This window comes from Gadus chalcogrammus, chromosome 16 (assembly GCF_026213295.1).
Source record: "Gadus chalcogrammus isolate NIFS_2021 chromosome 16, NIFS_Gcha_1.0, whole genome shotgun sequence".
Taxonomy (NCBI): Eukaryota; Metazoa; Chordata; class Actinopteri; order Gadiformes; family Gadidae; genus Gadus; species Gadus chalcogrammus.
The window spans coordinates 15,916,855-15,938,866 of record NC_079427.1 but is presented as its reverse complement, the minus strand read 5'-3'; the positions used below and the strand labels follow the sequence as shown (position 1 = coordinate 15,938,866).

Genomic DNA, 22,012 nt, shown 5'->3' with positions numbered 1-22,012 from the left:
TTGTGTGATCAATGGTCTTCCATTTCACCGGACCTCATAGGTGCTGCTGGCAGCACACAATATGGGCGGCCTGACCACCTGACTTGCTCACCACCCCAGGTAGCCGTGGCAGCAGCGGTTGCTATGGTGTCCGCACAAACAGTGATGTCATTCATCCAAGAGTCACTTTATACTAGGAGAGAGGTCTCTGTTTTCAAGTTAGCAGTATTCTCTTGCCCACTTATATCTGCATTTCATTTTTTAAGTTGAATAGTCATGAGGTTGTAGTAACACTCCTCGGATGAGGCATAGACCCATATCCATTACAGCCTCATACCTTCTGAGCAGAGAAAGCTGATTAACTCTCTCTGTGTGTGTGTGTGTGTGTGTGTGTGTGTGTGTGTGTGTGTGTGTGTGTGTGTGTGTGTGTGTGTGTGTGTGTGTGTGTGTGTGTGTGTGTGTGTGTGGGGTTTATTTATAGCACAATTTCGAGCTGCAGTCAAGATCTGCACGGCCCAGTTGTAGGTGTCCCTATCCAGCAAAGGTTTACATTAGTTGTGAGTGTATAAACGTGTGCACAATTGCACATACACAGAAGTGATAGCTTCATCCCTCCCAAAGAGGAACACAAATGATGTATCCAAAAATTTACCCTGAATCAAAACATAGGGGCAATCCCTAGTCAAATAAGCACTGTTTGATAGCCAATATCAAGACTTGGGTTTATTAACTGGGAGAGTGGGACATTCAATCATTCCCATTTCCTCAAGCAATAACGCCCGACATGTTTTGATTATTTAACATGAGGCATGGATCTCCTACATTGCCATACGAATGATTACACAGTACACTTGACACAGTGTGAATATTACTGATCTCCTCAGAGTCCTCTGCCCTCCCCACGGCTACAGGGGTGCAGGCTGCTGATGCAGAGCACTCGGGGGGGGGGGGGGGTGTCGGTGTACAAATGGACAGCTCTGACTCGCTGGGAAGTGCGAGTAGTGCTCAATGACATCACAGGCAGGCTTGCGGCACATTAACACATGCTGGTGCCATGCGCAAAACACACCCATGTGCGCACACACACACACACACACACACACACACACACACACACACACACACACACACACACACACACACACACACACACACACACACACACACACACACACACACACACACACACACACACACACACACACACCCCCTGCCCCTCCTTCTTTGCTCTGCGTCAGCCACACATTCAGGCTCTTGTGGCGGAAGAATCACCGGCAGCCCATCGAGCCCCTCCTCACGTGAACCGAGCAGAAGGATGTAAACAACTGAGGGAAGGGCAGGGGAGTGTGTGTGTGTGTGTGGGGGAGGGTTGGGCGTGCAGGAGGAGGGAAGGCTTGCGGGTGAAGGGGGACATGGAAACAGCGCCTTGACCACATGCTCCACAAAACAACAGAAGGAGCCGGATCTATACGGTGTCTCCTGGGAGCCGCCGGGGATGAAAGGGGCTTTTTGCGGGAGGGAGTGGGGTTGGGGTAGAGGGGGATTCAACACGCTCACACAGAAGCTAGCCTAAATCCTAATCTAAACAGGCCTCCCACACGCTACAAGGGCTCTCGCTCTCCTTTTCATCGGCCCCAGCGCCTGCTCCTTGTGCAGCCATGCGCTAAAACGCACACATAAACACGCGCTGTCTCTCCCTCAGCTTCCTCCCTGCCCGCCCGCCCGCCAGCCAGCCCGCCCACTGGCTGCTGGAGCGTGGAGAAGCAGCATGTGTAAGGCAAGGCACGCCATGAGTTCCACGGTAGGGCGGCCGGGGCTGATAGGAAGGCAGCTTGTAAGTAAACAAACTGTAGTAGACTCGGGTGAAGGCTGCAGGTAACGGACCGTGATGTCATGAGCAATGGTGACGTCATTAGTATCGTCACGCCAGAGTAGAGGAAGAGGAGAATAAATAAGTGTGGGTTTTGAAAGACTAGTCCATGTGAATTTTCTTTCTTCAATGGGTGAGAAAATAATATACCTTAACATAATTGTACCATTGTCAGATTATACCCACGTCTTCCGGGTAAACTGATTTCTTTCATGTCTAGAAAGGTTACAGACAGATCTAAACTATCACAAGGGACCAGTCTTGAAACTAGATGAACCACAGAAAGCAATTGATTCCTCTGGGGAAGTTACAGTATTATTTGCAGTTTAGAGGGCCTGTCCCCAGCAAGGCTGAACGGATATGGTTAAGGTTCTGCAGCATGTCACTGAGAGCCCACGCACTGGGTGAGAAAGCTGACATAATTATCACTTCTTTGTTCTCCAGCATGGCCTGAAGTACAACTCAAACAGATAGATGACTACTTCCATTAACTTTCTCACCAAAGCTTAACCAATACCAATTCAACAAACAGTAGGGAAAGAAATACGAGCGCAATCCAGTTAATAGCTACATGAACCACATGCAGCGAAGAGGCTCTGTGCCATCAGAGAACAACCATCAACCACTTCAAGTGGTTCAACCCATAATTACTTCAAGTCAGTATCAACTATTCCAGTCACTGGAATAGTTGATACAGAGCAGGATGATTAAGTTAAGCTCAAACATCCAAGGAATCCATATGTGTACGAGACAGACCGCGATGTTCCCTGTAATCAGAATCAGAAAACTCAGTATGGCTTATTCTGCATACATTCATTCATTCAGGAATTGAGTGTGTAACGGCTAATCATTATTCAGCATAGGCAACGGCGTTGACAGGAAAAGGGATGCGTTTTTTGTTGGATGTTCAAACCGAAGAAAAACTACAGTCATGGTGCGATTTAACAAATGATTAATTTGGGACTATGCTCGGAAACCCAAAACATAATATTGGATCCAGCAGATATACTCTGTTATAGCGCAATATCTGGGTTGGGAGACGGCACAGAGACTGGGGCTGAAACCAGAAACTGCAAGGGGCAGAGTTACGCCTTTTTTCATTACTGATATTGTACAGATGAAAAACACCTTCACGCCAGTTTAAGAAGTTTTCAGAAGTGGATTTTATTGAATGCATTTCAACAGTGGCCTGTCTACAGTGTCGATTTGAAACCGTCACAGACACTTAACATTAACATCTCCAGTGCGGCATCCGTGAAATTTTGGGGAAATGAGAGTTCATTTTGTTTCCAAGTTTAAATTATCAGGGCTGCTATACTTGTCATTCATTTTTACTTTATTGTAATTTTGTGATCATTTTCCCAGCAGGTCTTGTTAGTGTTTTGCCAGTAAATCAAAAGAAGTAAATAAAGAGGGTCTGAAGCCCTTTGAGGCTGTAACCGTGGGAACTCTACGGGACTCCAGAAATAAACAAAACGGAATTTGATTGAAGTCAAAAGTCAACACAGAATTGGTCTGACATATTGCCTCGACAAACAACTTGTCCGTTTCACAACCAATGGATGACCAAGACATCCAAAGAAAGAAACACTGTACATGGAGGAACGCTGTTGAAGATCTCTACATGTAGGATTTCTGCCCTTCCTGGAATGTTAACTGGTGATGAGCTCATGTTCTGTGCCCTTCCAATGACACAACCCTGCTTAAAGGACTAGGCAGCTATTCCAAGAATTACTTCCGCCAACAACCAAGCACAAAACTTGACAGTGCAATAAACGATTCCCATGTCAAATAAATTGTATGGTTTTGTTGTCACAATAAACAATCAACAAATGGGGTGTGTGTGTGTGTCAAACTACTAAACATTTGCTCGGAGGTGTGCACACAAAACAAACATACAGCGAGAGAGGGCTTGCTTCCTACACCTTGAGCAAATGTCTGGGATAGTTGTGGACCCCAGCAGGAGGGCTAGCTGTGGTGGTTGTTCACACGCACACAACCAGGAGAGCAAGCAAACACCAAGTTGGTGTTCCAAGTAAAAACAAAAGACACGAGGAGACACGCCTCCACCGAGTTGCAATAGAGGGGACACACACACACACACACACACACACACACACACACACACACACACACACACACACACACACACACACACACACACACACACACACACACACACACACACACACACACACACACACACACACACACACACACAGGTGAAATCCTTTGCCCGCCTGCTGTAGCAGAATAAAGGCGTTGATGGGAGGGTCTGTGACTAATTCTCCTCCCAGTGCTGCCCCGTGGGGAGGAGGGCTCGCCTCGCACCCTTTGATATCCTTGCCTGTGCTCTTTCAGCCGCCCACACTTTGTGAGAGCCAGAATAAAGACACAATGCTTCCTGCTCCAGTCCACACTCTGTGCTGGGGATGGAGAGGAGGGGATGGGGGAAGGGGCATTTAAATAGGCCAAACACCTGCTGGACCCAAGCCCCTTCCACAAAGTAACCATTGGAGAAAGAGGACATTTTGTTTTGATACTTCTATTTAGCCAGACTTTTGTACAGAAGATTAAACATTGGTCCCAATCTGTGAGTCAGTGGAATAACAACCAAATAGAAAAACCGTTATTTTGAAACTCTTCCAAAGTATGTTTACATGTGCCGTCTGGACGGATCAGTGTATGCGCTTAGTGTTTGAAGGAGAGGCTTTACATTTTAAATATGAGTAAATAGTAAACCGTGAATATATCTGTGAATATATTTTTAATAACTATTTAGGTGGACTGAATTTCCAGCATGTACATGTAAAAGCAAATAGACCCCCACCTCCTATTTAAGAAGAACCAAGAAGCAGAGCTCTTTGAGACACCCGCAATGGGCTCCAGTAATCTATTCCAAAGTGGCAGCTGTCACAAGAAAAAGTGTCCTGCCTCTCAAATTGTCTCTCTCAGAAGTGCATTTGGTTCATTCTGCCCGGCTGGAGGGAGGGAGTGGGGGAGCAGGGTCGGGGGGAGTAAAGTGTCTCTTTTGGGGCTGGCCCCATGGGCTCAGAACGCTGCAGTGCACCTGACAAAACCTGCCCCGGTCTGGCCAGGCAGGCATAACATCCTGTCTAGATACATCCAAGCTACTGCTATTGTTTCACTTATACGGCTCTCAATAATTGTTATAACAATATAATGCATATTATAAAAATAATTCTCCTTGTTCAAATGTTTAAAAAGTGCAACGTCAAAAGTATAAAGGTAACAAATGACGTTTTGACTGTTTGATAATAATCCTTGCACCTTTGATTAAAATACAAATGTGTTAAAAACCATATGGATGAATAGTGAATCGCGTTGTGCAGCCCCACGGTACACTCCCACCGCAATGAACGCGTGCTCCTCATCATGAAAAAGGAAGATGGTAGTTCGCTAAAGCGAACACACCCCCACATCACAAGGTCCGCCGAGAAGAGGCTCGTTGTTATTGTAGCGCCCGATCATCGGCGGAGGCTGCTGCATCACAGCGACCCGAACCAAGCACAAAATAGGAAACAGGCGTTGTGGATACTTGGATAAACGTAAAGGTCTCAAGAATGAGATCTTACGTCATCGCCAGCATTGACCACAAACATTAAATTATATTGCAACCAGCTACGCAGTGTGTGTGTGTGTGTGTGTGTGTGTGTGTGTGTGTGTGTGCGTGTGTGCGTGTGTGTAGAGGAGGAGGAGGGGGGGGGGGGGGAGAGAGAACATGTCCACCTCCCATTTTCCTATGCATCAGCAATAGCCCCAATGGCTAGCGTGGCGTAATGCGTAGCATGGTAGCTGTTTTGGCTAAACATTGCAATAGCTTGTAGAAGTGTGTAATCGGGCTAGCTACGCGCTAAACCAAGCCACCCACCGCATAGCGGCGTCTGAACGAGTGTAAACACAGCGGGTCGATGTGTAACTCGTAACTCTCTCAGGCAGAGCCTAGTTGAACCCCAAGATGTTAGCTTGCTAGCTAGCCAGCCTGCTAGGCTAGCCAAGCCTCGCTGTAAGGTTGACACCTCGCTGAGAGCAGACAGCCCCAGACCCCCCCCCCCCCCCCCCCCCAAATACACGATTAGCTATTTAGCTCCTTAGCTAGCTCACTGGGAGGTTATTGTACACAAGCATTGAGACGGGGCTCTGGTGCGGGTTAGGACGGCTTCCCTCTGGCAAGGGGATACACCGTTGCCCTAAGAACTAAAGCTGGACCACCATTCAACCATCTTGGCACATCAAGTTGACATGTTGTGATTTGAAACTGGTCTCCGTTAACTGGGATATTCAGTGGGGTAGACGTCTAGGGAGACAGCACCCCTTTACTAAGGTTATCGTTGCACATGATATGGAAGATCTTGTGGTTATTAAAGTGTGTCCAGATATCTCCACATGTCTCGATCTCACATCTAGATAAGTGGTGGGTAGTTACACTGGTGCTAGACGCACCAGAATACACCACACTCACAGATAGTGAAATGTGATTTTTTTAAAAGCACTCTCATTGTACGGGATGGGTTTGGTAACCAACCAAATTAAGATGTGGTTTGACCGTAGAGAGGGCAGTGATGCTAAGAGTAGTGTTAGCCAGCATCTCTACACACATGAACAGAAGTCTGTACATTAAACAGCTCCATCGCTAGATAACAACACAGTGGTCTACATCCAGGACCACAGTATGACCCGTCGGGCTCCTGGATGGTTTAATGATAAAAGGCCAGCAACCCACTCAAAGTTGCTGAGCATCTTTGAGATGCCAAGTTAGTCCATCAGTCGCACTTGGGTCCAGGATCAGATAGTCAGGACTTGATGGAGCAGCACAGCCTCCTAATAGGTGTAAGGTAGTTACTCAAAGGAGGTCCCAGACTACGCGTTGTGCTCTTATCTCAGAGGTTCTGTTGTGGTTCTCAGATGGGTCCGGTTCTTACCTCCCCGCTGCTCGTGTCACTCGATTCTCCCAAAACATCCCGAAATGTCTGCAGGTTGGTACCGATCACAGAGGAGACCTGGAGCGCTGCATCAAACCCGGGTCCGAGCCCAGTGGTCGGCTGGTGCGACTCCGAGGCACTCCTGAGGGATGCAGTGACCCTCACCCGGCCCGCTCTCCTCCCGGTACCGGAGTTGCTGCTCCCTCCGGGCCGAGCGGGGAACCGCCACCGACAGCTGTGCGCCATTTTACACTCTGCCTGTCTGCCCTGCGATCAGAGAAGTCGGTGGGCGGAACCCTAAACCAGCACTCCACATAAACAAGCTCCACCAAAGCATTCTGCTCTCACTGGTCGAGAGATTATTATCCATGTTGCGGGGTTGAGTCGAAGAAACCCCGACAATGCATTTCCTTAGAGCTCCCATTAACACTCTGTGTAGCTAAATCCAAAACACGTTCAGGGGCTTTGCCCGGGAAAGGAAACTTAGTTGAAACACAAGAACAAAACCGTTATGTTACCGACCACTGACCGAGGAATAGAGCATAGAGAATAGATGTGTCGGGTTCTGCTCTCTCCAGTCTACTCTCTCCACTCACAATATATGAAACACAAATTTATTCACATTGCATTTAGAATTTGTTAATTAATGTTTTGATCGATTTTCCTTTTAATTTTCCTTTCAAATGATTGGTGTTCAATGCTTGTATTTATTTACTCCTTTATTTTGTTTTTATTGTATAATTATAACATTATTATCATATTATTATTTAATTACTATTTTTTTCTTAGAAAAAAAAGTTTCCATGTGCTTGGCAGAGATGACTATGAATTGTAATGGGGATTAATTGGACAACATTTTATAATGCTACAAACATATTGTATATAATAATATATAGTGTCTGGAATGGATAATTAATGCAAAGCATGCCACTGTGTTTTCGAAACTGGCCATGAGCTTTCCAAATCCTTTGTATGAAGATATTTGAGAATTATATATTTAAAGCAATGTTATATTTTAGATATAATTCCGCGAAGGTAGTTAGCCAAAATACCGATGCTTATCTAACACACACTGAGAACACACGCCTACTACGAAATCCATCCATCCATCCATCCATCCATCCATCCATCCATCCATCCATCCATCCATACATCCATCCATACATACATACATACAGTACATACATGAAAGATGCTTAACACAACCATTCAATTAAGAGTGTGCTGAGAACCCTGTGGGGTATCCTTTTGGAGTCGGACAACAAACCCAAGAAGGACAGATTCCTCTGACAACACAGATTTATATTCTAGTCTGCCCGTCTGCTGCTGCATTCAGCCTAATATTGATGACCTAGACTATAGAGTACAATGGTCCTTAACTGAATAAACAAAGCATTGCAAATCATGTCTAGCTATTACTGATGTTAATTTGTTTTGCCTACTTGATGCAGGCTCACAGATATAAAACCACATTTCATATGTAATATTTGTTACTGGACGAAGTACTGCACATCAAAGACTAATTAAAGTTAACAAATCTAAATAATAAATCAGCAAAAGGAAGTTTGAAATGTGAAATGAATACCAGAATGATGTATCACAGGTATCAAATTCAAATGTATTATCTCTGATTATAGAGATGATATATTCATCAACACTGCTGATGAATAAGAGATAACACATCACTGCTTAGACATCATTTCCCTGATGTTATTCGGTTAAACTTATGAATATCATGAATAACTGAATAGCATGTGGTCCAGAAAGGTATTCTATGAAGATCCACAGCTAAACAGCAAGAAGTCCAAGGGTTCTTAAATGGACACACACACACACACACACACACACACACACACACACACACACACACACACACACACACACACACACACTTCTTAATTTATTCTAAATCATGAGTGTAGTCGCTGGTGCAACAAATTCTGTGTTATTTTTTAAAAAAGGAGTAATTTAGGCCTAATATTTAGTCATTTAGCAGGCAATTGTTTTCCAAAGTGAATGACTAAAGATACAGGTCATTAGGAGCGGTTGGCGGTTAGGAACCTTGCTTAATGCTTTCCATTGTGCAGACTGGAGACATAACACTCTCGACACAAATCAGCATGTATTCTCTCCCGATTCTGTGTCCTGATTTCTGAACCATTCTCACCCTTTGGAAGCACTGCATTCTGATACACAACGGAGGTAGGTGAGAGGGATATTGTGGAAGACATGATCATAGTCTTGCAGGATATTAAACAGAAAATGCCATCAAATACAAATTATAATATGTGAAACAAAAAAGGTTAAATCTGGTGATATTTTTGAGTGAAACTATAACAAATAACCATATCTTAAATAATAACAGTTCTTTTATTTCTGAATCATACTGTACACCCAAATTAAGAATGTCATAATCACAATGAAAACTTCATTATATTTGAACCAAGTGATTATTCAATTGGTAGATATTCAACATGAATGCATGCCACCAAAAACATAATCTTTCTCACATCATATTCTTTTACACACCTTTCACTTCCTTCCATCTTAAACCTTATATCCCAAAACTAGTCAAGCTTCTCATATATATCTATATATGTATTGTACTTCTCATTCTTTCGATACATCGAAAGAATGATACATTTCGACACATATTTGTATGCCAAAGGTAATGTTGTCTCTTACAGTATGAAATACGTTTTTTGAATAATTAACCTTAATGCAAGGCTCTTTGTTTTGAGGCAACAGCTCCGAAGGTTGAGAACGGTTTGCCGCACAATGTTATTGTAATACCACAAACTATTGTTTATAAGGGGTTCTCTATGTTATATTAATTGATTTGGTATCTGAACACGTTTATATTATGCTGCAAGTATGGACAAAAGACAAGATCCTGTGTTAAGCCGTCTTCCAAAAGTTCCAAAGTTTCCAAAAATACTTAACTCTTCAGTAAAAAAAGCATGTTTTGGCAGACCAACGAGACAGGCAGAGGTTAAAACAGTACATTGATCAAATCCTGTTAAAGTCACAGTTTAGAATGACAACGAACTGGTAGTTAGCTGATATTAGCGGACAGGCAGGAGAGCCTATACTGTGCTGTTTCACCATGATGATATTTTTCATCGTCGTGAATGATGGAGGTACGACGACCTTCTCCTCACAGCACGGGGCCAGAGTTTGTTCTCGACCGTCATCACAACCTGGGCAAGTCAGTTGAACTTAAAGGCTGCGTGTGAGACTGGTGGAAAGTCACTCTGAACGGGGAGAGAGCGAGCCATTCCACAGAGCTAAGCACGTCATGGATCAAGCCGAGGGACAGAAGAGCGGGCTAGACTAGTAGAGGTTGGGGGGGGGGGGGAATAACAGAATTACAGTCATTGATCTTCTCATGGAGTGACCAAATTTAGCCACTCTGGCCCATCTGCAAGCTCTCCTGTTTATGCTTGGCCAACCACTGTAGAATCTGCTGTTTGAGCTCCTCGTTCGGCCTGATCTGGTCCATGGTGAGAGGACTACGATTGAAAGGGTCTGTCTGGTCACTGTGAAAGAGAAGCGATACATTTAGTGACACAGAGAGTAGCAAAAGAATCAGAATGATTTCATGCATAAATCATGTCCCGAAGTCTGTCATTATATAGTAGAATTTCATCATTCAAACAAGCCAGGCAGAAGCAACGGACCTGAGTAGATGTCTCGCTATGGTGGAGCGGTCGACGGTCACGTTAGACGAGGGCAGCAGAACGGGGTCCAGCATCATGGTGGACATGATGGGGTCCAGAAACTCATCTGGGGCATCTGCATACGTCTCCTCTTCCTGCTGATGCCTGTCTGCATGAGACTGCAGAACAAATCTTTCTTTCAGTACATATATAAAATGTACGTAACCAAATATAAGGCAAGGCAAGGCAAGGCAACTTTATTTATATAGCACTTTTCTTACACAAGGCAGACTCAAAGTGCTTCACATATAAACATTGTCATACAATAAAATAAAATAATAGATAAGTAAAAGAAAAACATATGCAAAGAAATGGGTAAAATAGAAAAAGACATTTTAGTATTAAAATAGAAAATAAAGGCAAAGTTAAAAAAGCTTTTTAGAAAGTGCAATGTATTTAAGATTTTAGCAGAAAGCTATAGCAAACATAAAAGTCTTCAGTCTTGTTTTAAAGGTGCTCAGAGTTGGGGCGAGTCTTAAATCCTCTGGGAGTTTATTCCAGCTATTTGTTGCATAGTAACTAAATCCTGCTTTCCCATGTTTTGTGTTTACTCTGGGGATAATTAACAGATTGGTCTCGGAGGATCTTAGTGGTCTAGAAGGCTGATGTAGTGGAAGCATATCAGTTAAATATTTTGGGCCTAAACCATGTAGGGATTTATAGGTTAGCAACATGATTTTAAAATCAATTCTCTGACCTACAGGAAGCCAATGTAACGATTTCAGAATTGGTGTAATATGATCAAATTTTTTGGTCTTTGTTAGAACTCTAGCAGCAGCATTCTGAACAAGCTGAAGCTTCCTCAGAGTTTGTTTTGGGAGACCTGTAAGGAGACCATTGCAGTAATCAAGCTTACTAGTGATAAAGGCATGTACAAGTTTTTGTAAGTCTTCGGTGGACATGAGCCCTCTAAGTCTTGCCGATTTTGTAACTGATTTGATGTGACTGTCAAAATGTAAATCTGAATCCATGATAACCCCTAGATTTCTGGCTTTGATTGAGGTTTTCAGGGACAGAGTGAAGGTGTTGGGTTACTTTAAGCCTTTCCGTTTTAGAACCAAATACAATTATCTCTGTTTTGTCCTCATTTAGTTTAAGGAAATTTCGGCACATCCATTCCTTCACTTGCTCAATGCACTGGCACAGCAGATCTATGGGCCGATAGTCATTTGGTGATAGCGATACATAGATTTGCGTATCATCAGCATAGCAATGATGGTCAATATTGTTATTTTGCATGATTTGCCCTAGTGGGAGCATGTAGATGTTGAATAAAGAGGGTCCTAAGATCGAACCTTGTGGGACTCCACATGTCACGTTGGTTGATTCTGATACAAAGTCGCCAATGGAAACAAAGTAGTTCCTATTTTGTAGGTAGGACCTGAACCAATTTAAGACAGTGCCTGAAAGCCCCACCCAGTTTTCTAACCTTTCCAGAAGTAATGTATGGTCTACAGTGTCGAATGGAGCACTGAGGTCAAGTAGCATTAGTATTGAGGTTTTGCCAGAGTCTGTGTTAAGACGGATGTCGTTTACAACTTTAATAAGGGCGGTCTCAGTGCTGTGCAGGGGTCGAAATCCTGATTGGAAGGTGTCATAGCAACCAGTTGATGCCAGGAAGTGATTTAGTTGCTGGAGGACAACTTTCTCAATGATTTTACTTATGAAGGGTAGATTTGATATTGGTCTGTAGTTGTTAATAATAGAGGCATCTAGGCTCCACTTTTTTAAAAGGGGTTTAATAACTGCAGTTTTCAAAGCTTTTGGGAACTTGCCTGACTGGAGAGAGTTGTTAACTATCTGCAATATGTCTACTGCTAGGCAGTCGAAAACATTCTTAAAGAGGTTGGTAGGTATAGTATCAAGGCAACAGGTGGATGGCTTTAGTTGTGTCACAGTTTCCACAAGATTTTGAGAGTCTATAACATTAAAGCATGCCATCCTTGCCACGTAATTTTTGCCTGAACAGGGTGGTAGTCCAACATGTTTGTTTGACGTGGAGATATTGATGGCGCGTCTGATACCTGAATTTATGTATAAAAAGGAAACCCTCAATACGAACGGCACCGTGAAGAGCCTCCCTCACCTTGATTTTGTCCGCGAGAAGGACAAAGGCGATGATCATGTCTCCAGGCTTGTTGATCTTCCTCAGCACCCTGGCCGTCTGGGAGAAGAGGATGGAGGAGTAAGAACGCCCGTCTTTGGGCACCGTGGCGCAGAAGTTCTCTTCATCGCTGTCAACGACAAGAGCATAAAGAACACTTCCTGTTTAAGTAGCGTTTGGAAGTCTTCTCGGGCGTTAACTTGTGATGATATGAATATGATATGAAATATGAAAATTAACAGCAGAATCAACACAGGGCTTGTTATGTTTGAATGTGCGTTTGTGATTTGGAAAAACACAGATAAAGTATGCGTCATCGGTCTGGCAAAAATATAAATGTTAATACAGTTCAGCCACCTGCTATGATCCCTATGGACTTCTGACGCAGAACAGATCTGATGAACAGAGACGTACCAAAGGTCTTGCAAGTTTACATCTGGCATTCATTTAGGGGATGAAGAAACAAACAAATATATTTGAAACATACCCAAGGTTCAGGTAGATGGTGCAGATGTCTGAGACCAGTTGCTGAGGCTTGAAGTCAAACTCACTGAAGTCCTTGACTTTGAGGGCGCCCATCTTGGGCCCTACGAGATGCTGCAGGAAGTAGTTGAGCATGGAGATTATCCTCTCCGCCAGGAATGGGTGCACAAAGATGCCTTTGATCTCTGCAAGAGTCAGTCAGGGCCAACGAAACAGAAACACGGGTCTTAGTAATGGTGAGAGGCACCTGAATAACGACATCATCGCTCATAGAGCCAGAATCTCTGTCTGGTCTGACCTGAGGTGAGGAAGGCCAGCGTGCCGATGGTCTCATTGGACATGATGTTGTGGAAGCGTCCCAGTTGCCCCAACATCTGCAAGCTGGACTCTTTCTCCCTGCGGGCGTCGGGTGCGAGCCCCTCCCACTCTCCGCGGTCACGCTCCAGCTGCAGGACTTTTATTTTACTCAAGTACTGCAGAAGAAGGTTTGTTGTCAACAAATCGAATGAGCTGATGACCAAAAAAAATGGCACCGTCACTGCTGTAAGTGAGGGAGGGTTTAATGAAGTGAATAAAATGGGTGACACATTAATAAATAATGATTGCGGTGTAACACTTGAAAGGGCGTTGAGAGACCCATCATCGTTAACATATTTTCTCATCTTGGCTCATAAAGTACAGACGCATCTTATATTAATTGGGTGTTCAGAAAGTCACTCTTTATCATGCAATGGTAAGCCATGGAAATTGTGCAACATTTCGTGCCCCATTTCACCTGAATAGCCTCGTCCAGCAGGAAGATAGCATCGTTCATCAACAGGTTGAGGTACCTCAGGAACAGAGGAGGGTTCATGGCCTCCAGGTTGACAGAAGCATAGGCAGCCAGACTCTGAGGACGGGAGAAGAGCATTAACAAAAACATTGACTGATGCCGTTGGCAGATCCTCCACATAACTTAACATTATATTCCTAATAACAAATGTCTATCTCTGAAATGTTGCAAGCGAGTCCTACCTTGATGCTCTCCCTGTAGCTTTCCTTGGTCCACATATACTTGAGGATGGGATACATAGGTCTTCTGTAGTTGAACTTCTGCTCAAACTGATGCGGGTCACCTGATTAGGTGAGTGTGAGGGATTAAGTGAGGGAAAGAATTATTTTACATAAACATTAATGCATTATTTCCTAAAGTATTGGTCAACGTTGTGTCATGAGAACCTCAAGGGACCAGTTATGTAATAGTGTCTACTGTGGACTTCCTACCATGACTCACCGGTGAACTCTATGTCTACGAACACAGCGATGAGCGCCTCAGCCAGCTGAGCTGCGTGTCTGTAGGCGCAGAAGACTCGTTCGCGCTGAAACATTGTCTGAGTAGCGCCTGGCGTAACAGGCTCCATGTGGGGCATGACTGCCTCCAGAACCTCCGCCATCTTTGCCCGCAAGTGGGGATTCTTCATCCTGTCATGTAGGTGAGTTAGGTTGACAATGACATCTGATGCCTTTTCTTGAAGGGCCCCCACTTTACTATCAGATTGGGGCATCATTAGCCATTATAAGCCATTTTAGAACCTGCCCTGCCCAACAAGATGTATGATGGATAGATGGGCCTACCAGTTACTACAGTCCACTGGGTAGGCTGCTATCTATCCAGCATACATCTAGGCGGTCACTTCAACTTGTGATTGCCATTTGAATCTGAAACATTGAAATGTACTGATTATGTACCTCTCTACATTGCCCATGAAGACGGTGATGAAGTTGAGAACATGTTCGAGACTTTCCGCAGAGGACTCCAAAACGTCGTCCGCAAATCGCCGCAGGAAGATGAAGAAATCTCCCAGGTTCTCAGCAAAAAACTCTTGAAAGATGAAAAAAAAAAAACAGTACGTCACTACCTGAAATACTGATCGTCGGCCTGACTGAAAACAACAATAATGCACTGAAATCAAATAGTGCATATCCAAAAAGGCAATGAAAACGACGTTAAAACTGGACGGTGCACACACACACACACACACATACACACACACACACACACACACACACACACACCTGGCACGTAGCAGAGCACGGTGCCGTTGTGTACGGGCGCCAGGGGGAAGGTGAGGGGTACGTGCTCCAAGCCCGAGCCCTGGTTCCCCACGGCCAGCTGCACCAGCAGGGCGGCGGAGGAGGCCTGCAGGTTGAGGCAGCACTGCAGCATGGCGGGCTGCGTGGCCACCGCCTTGGTGGACAGGTACAGGACCATGAGCCGCTCAAACTGCTCCAGGAGCTGCTCCGACAGGGGGCTGCCCGAACGCTGGGCCTCCTGCCACGTGCCCTGGAGGCGATGCAGATTCTGGTTCATCTTCACCATCTGCTCGTGGAGCCTGGAAGGTGGACGCACGGACAAGCACAGCTAATATATATAGAGATGGATGTGTACCCCACACAGGTGCGTGAGAAGACAAGAGGAGAAGGATGGAGAGGTTATTGCTGACATATGGCGGGAACATAAGGGACATATGCCGAGCTGGGATGGGAGCGGTGAAACTGCCGTCAGTGTGGGCGGTGAACACGCTCGCTGACTTAATGTTCCATGTGTTGCATCTTGCGCTTGAACACTTGTGTGCGTGTGTGCGTGTGCGTGTGTGTGTGTACACGTGTGTGTATGAACGCGCGTGCGTGTACCTGTGGAAGCCGAGGTGCAGGGTGAGCTGTGTGAGGATGAGGTTCTCCGTCAGCAGGCTGTAGGACTGGCAGAACTCAGCCTGGTGCTGCGGCGGGGAGGGGATCAGACACGTCTCCTTGTCCAGGCCTGGTGGGCATAAAGAGGGAATCATCTAGTCTCGCTCTCAACCCCCCCATGGCTGTACGTGTAAAAGGAATCGGAAATAGCTCTGCTTGTGTTATAATACTGGAGCACCAAGAAATGATCCTAAACAAAAACATTTACGACAAAATTATTCCCCAAAGAAAAATAAATGGAAAAAGCATCTAGTGAATAAGGGAATAAAGTTGCTGTGGGTTCTTGTTCCACGGCCGTGTATTCACCTCTAGCGTGCACGTTGCGGTTCCGCCGCTCCTCCTCACTGAGCTCTTTGAGTGCGCAGTAGGAGGGGTTAAAGGTCAGCAGTTTGGGCGAGCGCGGCCTGCAGAAGGGCTGGCACAGCTTCAGCAGCGCCGCGCCCAGGTTGAGGAAGAAGGCGTCCGAGGCGTACATCTGGACGAAGATCTCGGGCATCTGATTGGCCCATATCTTGGTGCGGCCGGCGTTGGCCTGCAGGCAGCCGCCCAGCCAGGAGAGCAGCATATGGCGCGTCTCGCCGGAGCGCTGCATCAGGTTCTTCAGCGTCTGGTGGAGCTTGGCGTGGAACTGGCCCATGAACTACAGACCGCAGGACGTCATTCAGAATCATCGTCCCATAAATAATGTATGGTAGTCCTATGTGCATACCGTCCTAGAGTCCCTCGAAAGGCGCTTCATGAATCCAAGATAGAATAATCATCATCCTCCTCCTCATCATCATATTACTATTATAACTAGTGCCATTGTAGTTTTGCTTTTTGAATCGCTACTGTTTGAGTCTGTAAACACTCTTATCAAGCATTCTTAAATTTGTCTTGAAAACAGTTTGATTTACTGATTGAGTTCACAATACCCGCTACATTAAGTCTTCACACATTTAAATAAGTCAATATATTTGTATTGTTAATGAATGTATGGGGAAAAACGATTGTCTTGAGTAAGTCAGTTATCCGCCATCAACAGCAGAATTTTTCTTAGCATTGATTATGTATGATAATGACATCTGCATTACTCCCTGTACTAATTGAATCTCCTAGCTGCAAAAAATCATTGGAGGATGAATAAAAACATCAATGCAGTATTTGGATTGTCCACGTATTGGATTATTTACTTTAAGGACTCATTTATTTCCAATGGCCTTATCCCTGACTTAAAACGGTATGCTCTCCTTACCTGGTGTATGTTGGCTTCCTGGATCTTGGTCTCCTGGGCGCTGGAGCGGGAGGAGCTGGTGAAGTACCGGTGCCCCTCCACCACGCCCGGAGTCTTCAGCAGGCAAGAGATACTGAGCACCGCACCAAGTAAGCTCTTCTGGTACTGCAAACCATTCGACGGGTCTTTGGGCTGGATGTGCTCCACCAAAACCTGCACACGATGGATAGCAAAACGTCAAGACTCGGAGGGCAGGGGATGTCAAACCTCATACGGGAACATTGTTAGGTTGGAAGACTATGGCGTCATGCGTTGGGTTGTTCCTTTGTGTGGGTACAAGATAATAAAGCAGATCCTATGCACAATAGAGGTGACGATGTCGTGGTACAGACCATAGCGATGTCCTTCTGATGGCTGAAGTAAAGGAGCACCTCCAGGTAGGAGTAGAGCAGAGGCTGGCAGAGGTCCATGTCTTTGACGCGCCCATGGAAGATGTCCAGCACAGGTCCCATTACCTCTCCGAAGGTACGCACCTCCTGCTCAGCCAGAAGGCCAGCGATCACCTCCTCCGCGAATTCTACCATCTCCTCCGGCTCTACATGTTAAAACAGGAGACCTTAGCATCTCCTGTTAGAGATTTGAGGACAACCGAGACATACGGTAGGCTACACAGGAGATTAGAGTAAAACAGAGGCAAACCGCAGTATATACCAGAGATTAGGGTACAACACAGAGATACAGTAGCATTTACAAGAGATTAGAGTACAACCAAAACAAACAGTAGGGTAATCAGGAGATTAGTAACAGGATTAGAGAACATTCGAGACGGAGTGGTATATACAGGAGATTAGAGTACACATAAATGTAATCTGGCAAAAAGAGAGAGGAAGAACATTAAACCAGGGAAGAAGGTCCTCCAAGTGACTGAAGAAGGACCCTAAGAAAGAGCCAGGCAGGAGTTGACGCTTGGAACTAGAAACCTACGTGATCCTGTGAGTCCCTCCAGCAGCAGGTCCAGGAGTTGTTCGTAGACGTTCTGGCTGGTGTAGATCTCGGGGGTGAGCAGGACCGTCCTGGTGTTGGCCACGGTCAGATCCTTACAGCTGACAGCGAAGGGCAGCAACTTCTCTGGGACCTTCGTCACCTGGTGCCGTTTATTTACATTGTTACAATGATGTGGAATGATTGAGTGTCTAAGTTGCTAGCCGGTATTCCTTTTTAAATCATCCATCATCAATCAAGTAATATTAATTATTATAATAATACAAATAATCAGAGCAATACAAAACATCTCATCGTTTAGTTCCACTAGTCCCAATAGTAAAATAAACTGCTAGTGCTGAGGCACCTCTTCCTTGGCCCTTTGGTAACAGGCAAACAGATAGGGGATGGCACACTTGTCCCCTGCGTCCCGGTCCGCCGACATGTTGACGGCACTGCAGGAGGTCATGTAGATGAGGTAGTGTCCCGGTTCAGGCATCAGCAGGCGGGTGAACAGAGCCTAGCGGGGGATGGACCCAAACACACAGATTGTTTATCGCTGCTACAAGCCAACAAAATGATAGCGCAAAATGATTATATGGGAAGTTTCTAGATATTTGTATTTTAATAAGCTTTATCAATCAGTTAAACCAAAGTGCCAGAGGTAGAAATTAAGACTATGCATTTTGGAATAGGCTATCACCCTTCCCTGTTGAAATACTGAAATTATTAGCTTGATGTCTGTTTTAAATATACCTTGATTCATTGCCCCTTTGATAATCATTAAACATACCACAGCATTAAACAATTACAGTGAAATATGGGACTTTATTAGATGTAGTTATAAGACACTAAGACGAAAATGCATTGAAAGAATTAATCATCTTTTAATCTACTTTAAGACAAGGTGACGCCCCTCTGCATGGAGAGTGGTTGAACGAATGAGTCATGGGTGACCATCGTCCTTGGCTAATGTGAACGTCTGTCTTGAAAGACTTCACAGACCAGCATTCAAGAGAGAATTTTCAGCACTACCAACCTGTCCGATGTTGTCCATGTCAAGCCAGTCTTGACCGTCCAGGTCGGCCGCCATCTCCTCCAGGAACACACAGCGAGCAGGGATGCCGTTTCCCGCTCTCAAACTTGGGTCACCTAGGAGGACAAAAGGTATATTGAGCACATACTAGTGGTAACTAAATAACCCAAAATTATAAAAACTGAAAATGTTCATTTCGAATCATATTTGTATAATGGTATTAATTTTTTTTTTTATTAAAACACTAAAAATTAAGTTAAAAGTTAACATTGCGGAACTCACCTAATGAGCTTCTAACCTCATCCTTGTTTACTTTGCTCATATTTACTCCAGCCAGACTTGGGATACCAAAGACAATAACTGAGGCCTTTTATTCCTTGTTACCGGACCGTCCTGACTCATCACTAAGCTGTCCCAGAAGACGCCACCAGAGTCATCTTACACTCCCTTACATCCCTGCAGCCTCTCAGAGCAGGGTGAGTCATGTCTTGCTTACTGGAAACATCAAATTAGACTTGCATGAGGCACAGAAGCAGTCAGCAACACACCTGAGCACACAGGATACTAGCCACGAACAAAGACCACACTTTGATGAAATTAGCTTGCCCGATTCCTCAGACAGATTTACGGTTAATAAAGCCAGAACATGAAGGGGTTTAGGGAATTGTGTGACTTCCTAATGATGTCATGACATGACATGATGTCATGAGGACTGCCTCAGGAAAACATGCCACACAGTTACAATCAAAACGACTGTTTAACCAGAAGCAGGGTCTTTCACTAAATCTGATACGGAATAATAAGGCCCAATCCCATTTCTGCCCCTTACCCCTTCCCCTTACCCCTCCCCTTTGTTTTGAAGGGGTAAGGGGAAGGGGTAAGGGGTAGAAATGGGATTGGGCCTAAGAGAAGTCAAACGAAGCTCAATAAGACATCATTCTAATTGAATCATTTGCCGCAACCTAAAAATATAGCAGGAAAAAAGCAGATTGTATGTTACACGTTGTAGAGTGTGTTAGACTCACTGTTGTCCAGGGTGACGAGGAATATCCTCTGAATCATGTGGTTGACGTTAAGCTGCTCGCAAAGCTCCTGCCGCGACCGAAACGAGCGGCTGATCTCCGCCACCGAATCATCGTTGTCATCGATGCTGTCTGACACAGAGTTCTCCGACTCTGAATGACTCTCCCCCGAGTCTTCCACTGTTTTGTTTAAAGAGCGGAAATAAAAAGGCAGGTATGCATTGTTGCACTTGATGAACTAGAAAATAGGCTTGTATGTCAACAACAAATATGTAGGAAAAGAAAGGGAAAAGCCCTGTTCACTCAGAGTTGAGCTTGTCTGCTATAATTTGTGAGCAAGTATTTTTTATGCTATGCTAATGTATACAATTAATAAGATTAACAATAGTAGAAGAGTATTAGCCAAACTAGAAATCCTAGAAAACCAAAGTTCAATGCTGAAAGTCGAACTGCACTCACATGGTGGTTCTGCTGAAAGCGGCGGTTGCTGACCGGATGCAAACTGCTTGGCATCAGCCAGGGAGCTAAAGAGGGCAGCAAAGGGGTTGCAAGATATGTTCTGGTTGTTGTTGCCCTGGTCAGTCATCTCACTAGGGCTCCACACGCTTCAATCCATCCAAGGATAGTCAACAGAAGCTTCTGGAGGCCAAAAGACTGGCCTTGGAAGAAAGGTGGAAACTAAGAAGATATTGTAGAAGACCTGGGTAAAAAAAGGACAACAACATTTAGAAATGTGAACAATATTATTGATGCAAAGGTTATCAAAATAGATGGTTGACCGTAAATAACATAAATCGGATTTGTCCCAAACATACTTAACTTAAACTTAAAATTCATTATGCATTGCGGGCTACCAAATGAGGTCTGCAACTGCAGCATGTCCTTATCTAACCGCAAGTTTCTAAGAGGACGTTGCAATTACAACCATGGAGATACCTATTTAGGAAAATATTACTCTAATATGATCGTATTTTATAGCAATAAACTCACCAATATTGCACTTCTACGGATAACTTGTATCGTGCTCTTTATATATGAATGCTTATGGTTTTTACAAAAATACAACTTTTGACATGTATGAACAGCTTTCTGTCAATAATACAATATTTCAAAGCGTTCTGAAGTAACTGGACGCTTCACAGACTTTAAGAAAGAGAGTTGCTCCTACATGACAAGCATTTTCTTTGGAAACCAATGGCTTGAAGATTCAAAGAGGGTGACCCTACCTGTCTGTAGAGGAGCAGTATTTGTGGGGTGATCGCCGTAAATACAATCAGATAAGACGTTTATGCCCCTGCATATGACTCTCCATTGAGGTAATTGCGACTAATAGGTCGCAATAGCCCGTATCAACATTACAAACAGTACCTTCCAATCGCATTTCAGTTGCAGACAGGTAAACCTGGCGTCCCGAGAGGCTAGGAGCCACTGCCCTCATAAATAAAGGTTCACCTGTCAAACATAGTAGTCCTTATGTAGCCTGTAGCCGCACTAGCTAGCCTCCTGTAGGGTCAACACCACTGGGTTTTGCAACCATCCCCACAGACGACTACACTGTCATCACTGGTTATCGGAGTATGTTATAAACGTGTCATCGACCAAATGCTTTCGTACCTGGTAGAAGAGTAGAACGGTGTATTGTGAAGGAAATACGCTACTGCCAAACCTTGCGGCTCCTCAGCGCTCACTTCTTGTACACGTCATCAGAGTGCGACAAAGCTTCTCCAGCCTAAATACTGAATAAACTGAAATATACACCACATTTAACACCAATTTAATTTAACATTAAAATGTATCTTCACCCACTAAACTATAAGTAATATTAATAAGAAAATAATACATTTAACGGCTAACCAAAAAAACATTGGATTCTGAAACACTATTGATGTTCCTTCTAAATTACCTGAATGCACTGAATATATTTTGAAGGCG

General features: G+C 44.5%; 2 protein-coding genes across 2 annotated transcripts in view; both read right to left on the bottom strand.

Moving 5' to 3' along the window:
- Window positions 1–7,108, bottom strand: part of kmt2a (lysine (K)-specific methyltransferase 2A) — a 37,217-nt gene extending 30,109 nt beyond the window's left edge. Inside the window, 2 exon segments of the mRNA XM_056610453.1 lie at window positions 6,793–7,054; window positions 7,056–7,108. Coding sequence (XP_056466428.1) covers window positions 6,793–7,054; window positions 7,056–7,108 — 315 coding nt within the window.
- Window positions 7,109–8,950: 1,842 nt separating this feature from the next.
- ube4a (ubiquitination factor E4A (UFD2 homolog, yeast)) lies at window positions 8,951–21,780 on the bottom strand. The gene is made up of 20 exons (XM_056611414.1): window positions 21,695–21,780; window positions 20,540–20,780; window positions 20,084–20,260; window positions 19,062–19,174; window positions 18,390–18,542; window positions 18,026–18,185; window positions 17,434–17,636; window positions 17,063–17,254; window positions 16,135–16,468; window positions 15,772–15,898; window positions 15,154–15,470; window positions 14,827–14,959; window positions 14,372–14,559; window positions 14,113–14,213; window positions 13,874–13,987; window positions 13,397–13,571; window positions 13,103–13,283; window positions 12,598–12,745; window positions 10,473–10,630; window positions 8,951–10,331 (listed from the first exon to the last, which is right to left on the bottom strand). Exons 2-20 carry the CDS (start codon window positions 20,664–20,666, stop codon window positions 10,196–10,198), a joined length of 3,237 nt encoding a protein of 1,078 aa, XP_056467389.1. The 5' UTR covers window positions 20,667–20,780; window positions 21,695–21,780; the 3' UTR covers window positions 8,951–10,195.
- Window positions 21,781–22,012: the final 232 nt, after the last annotated feature.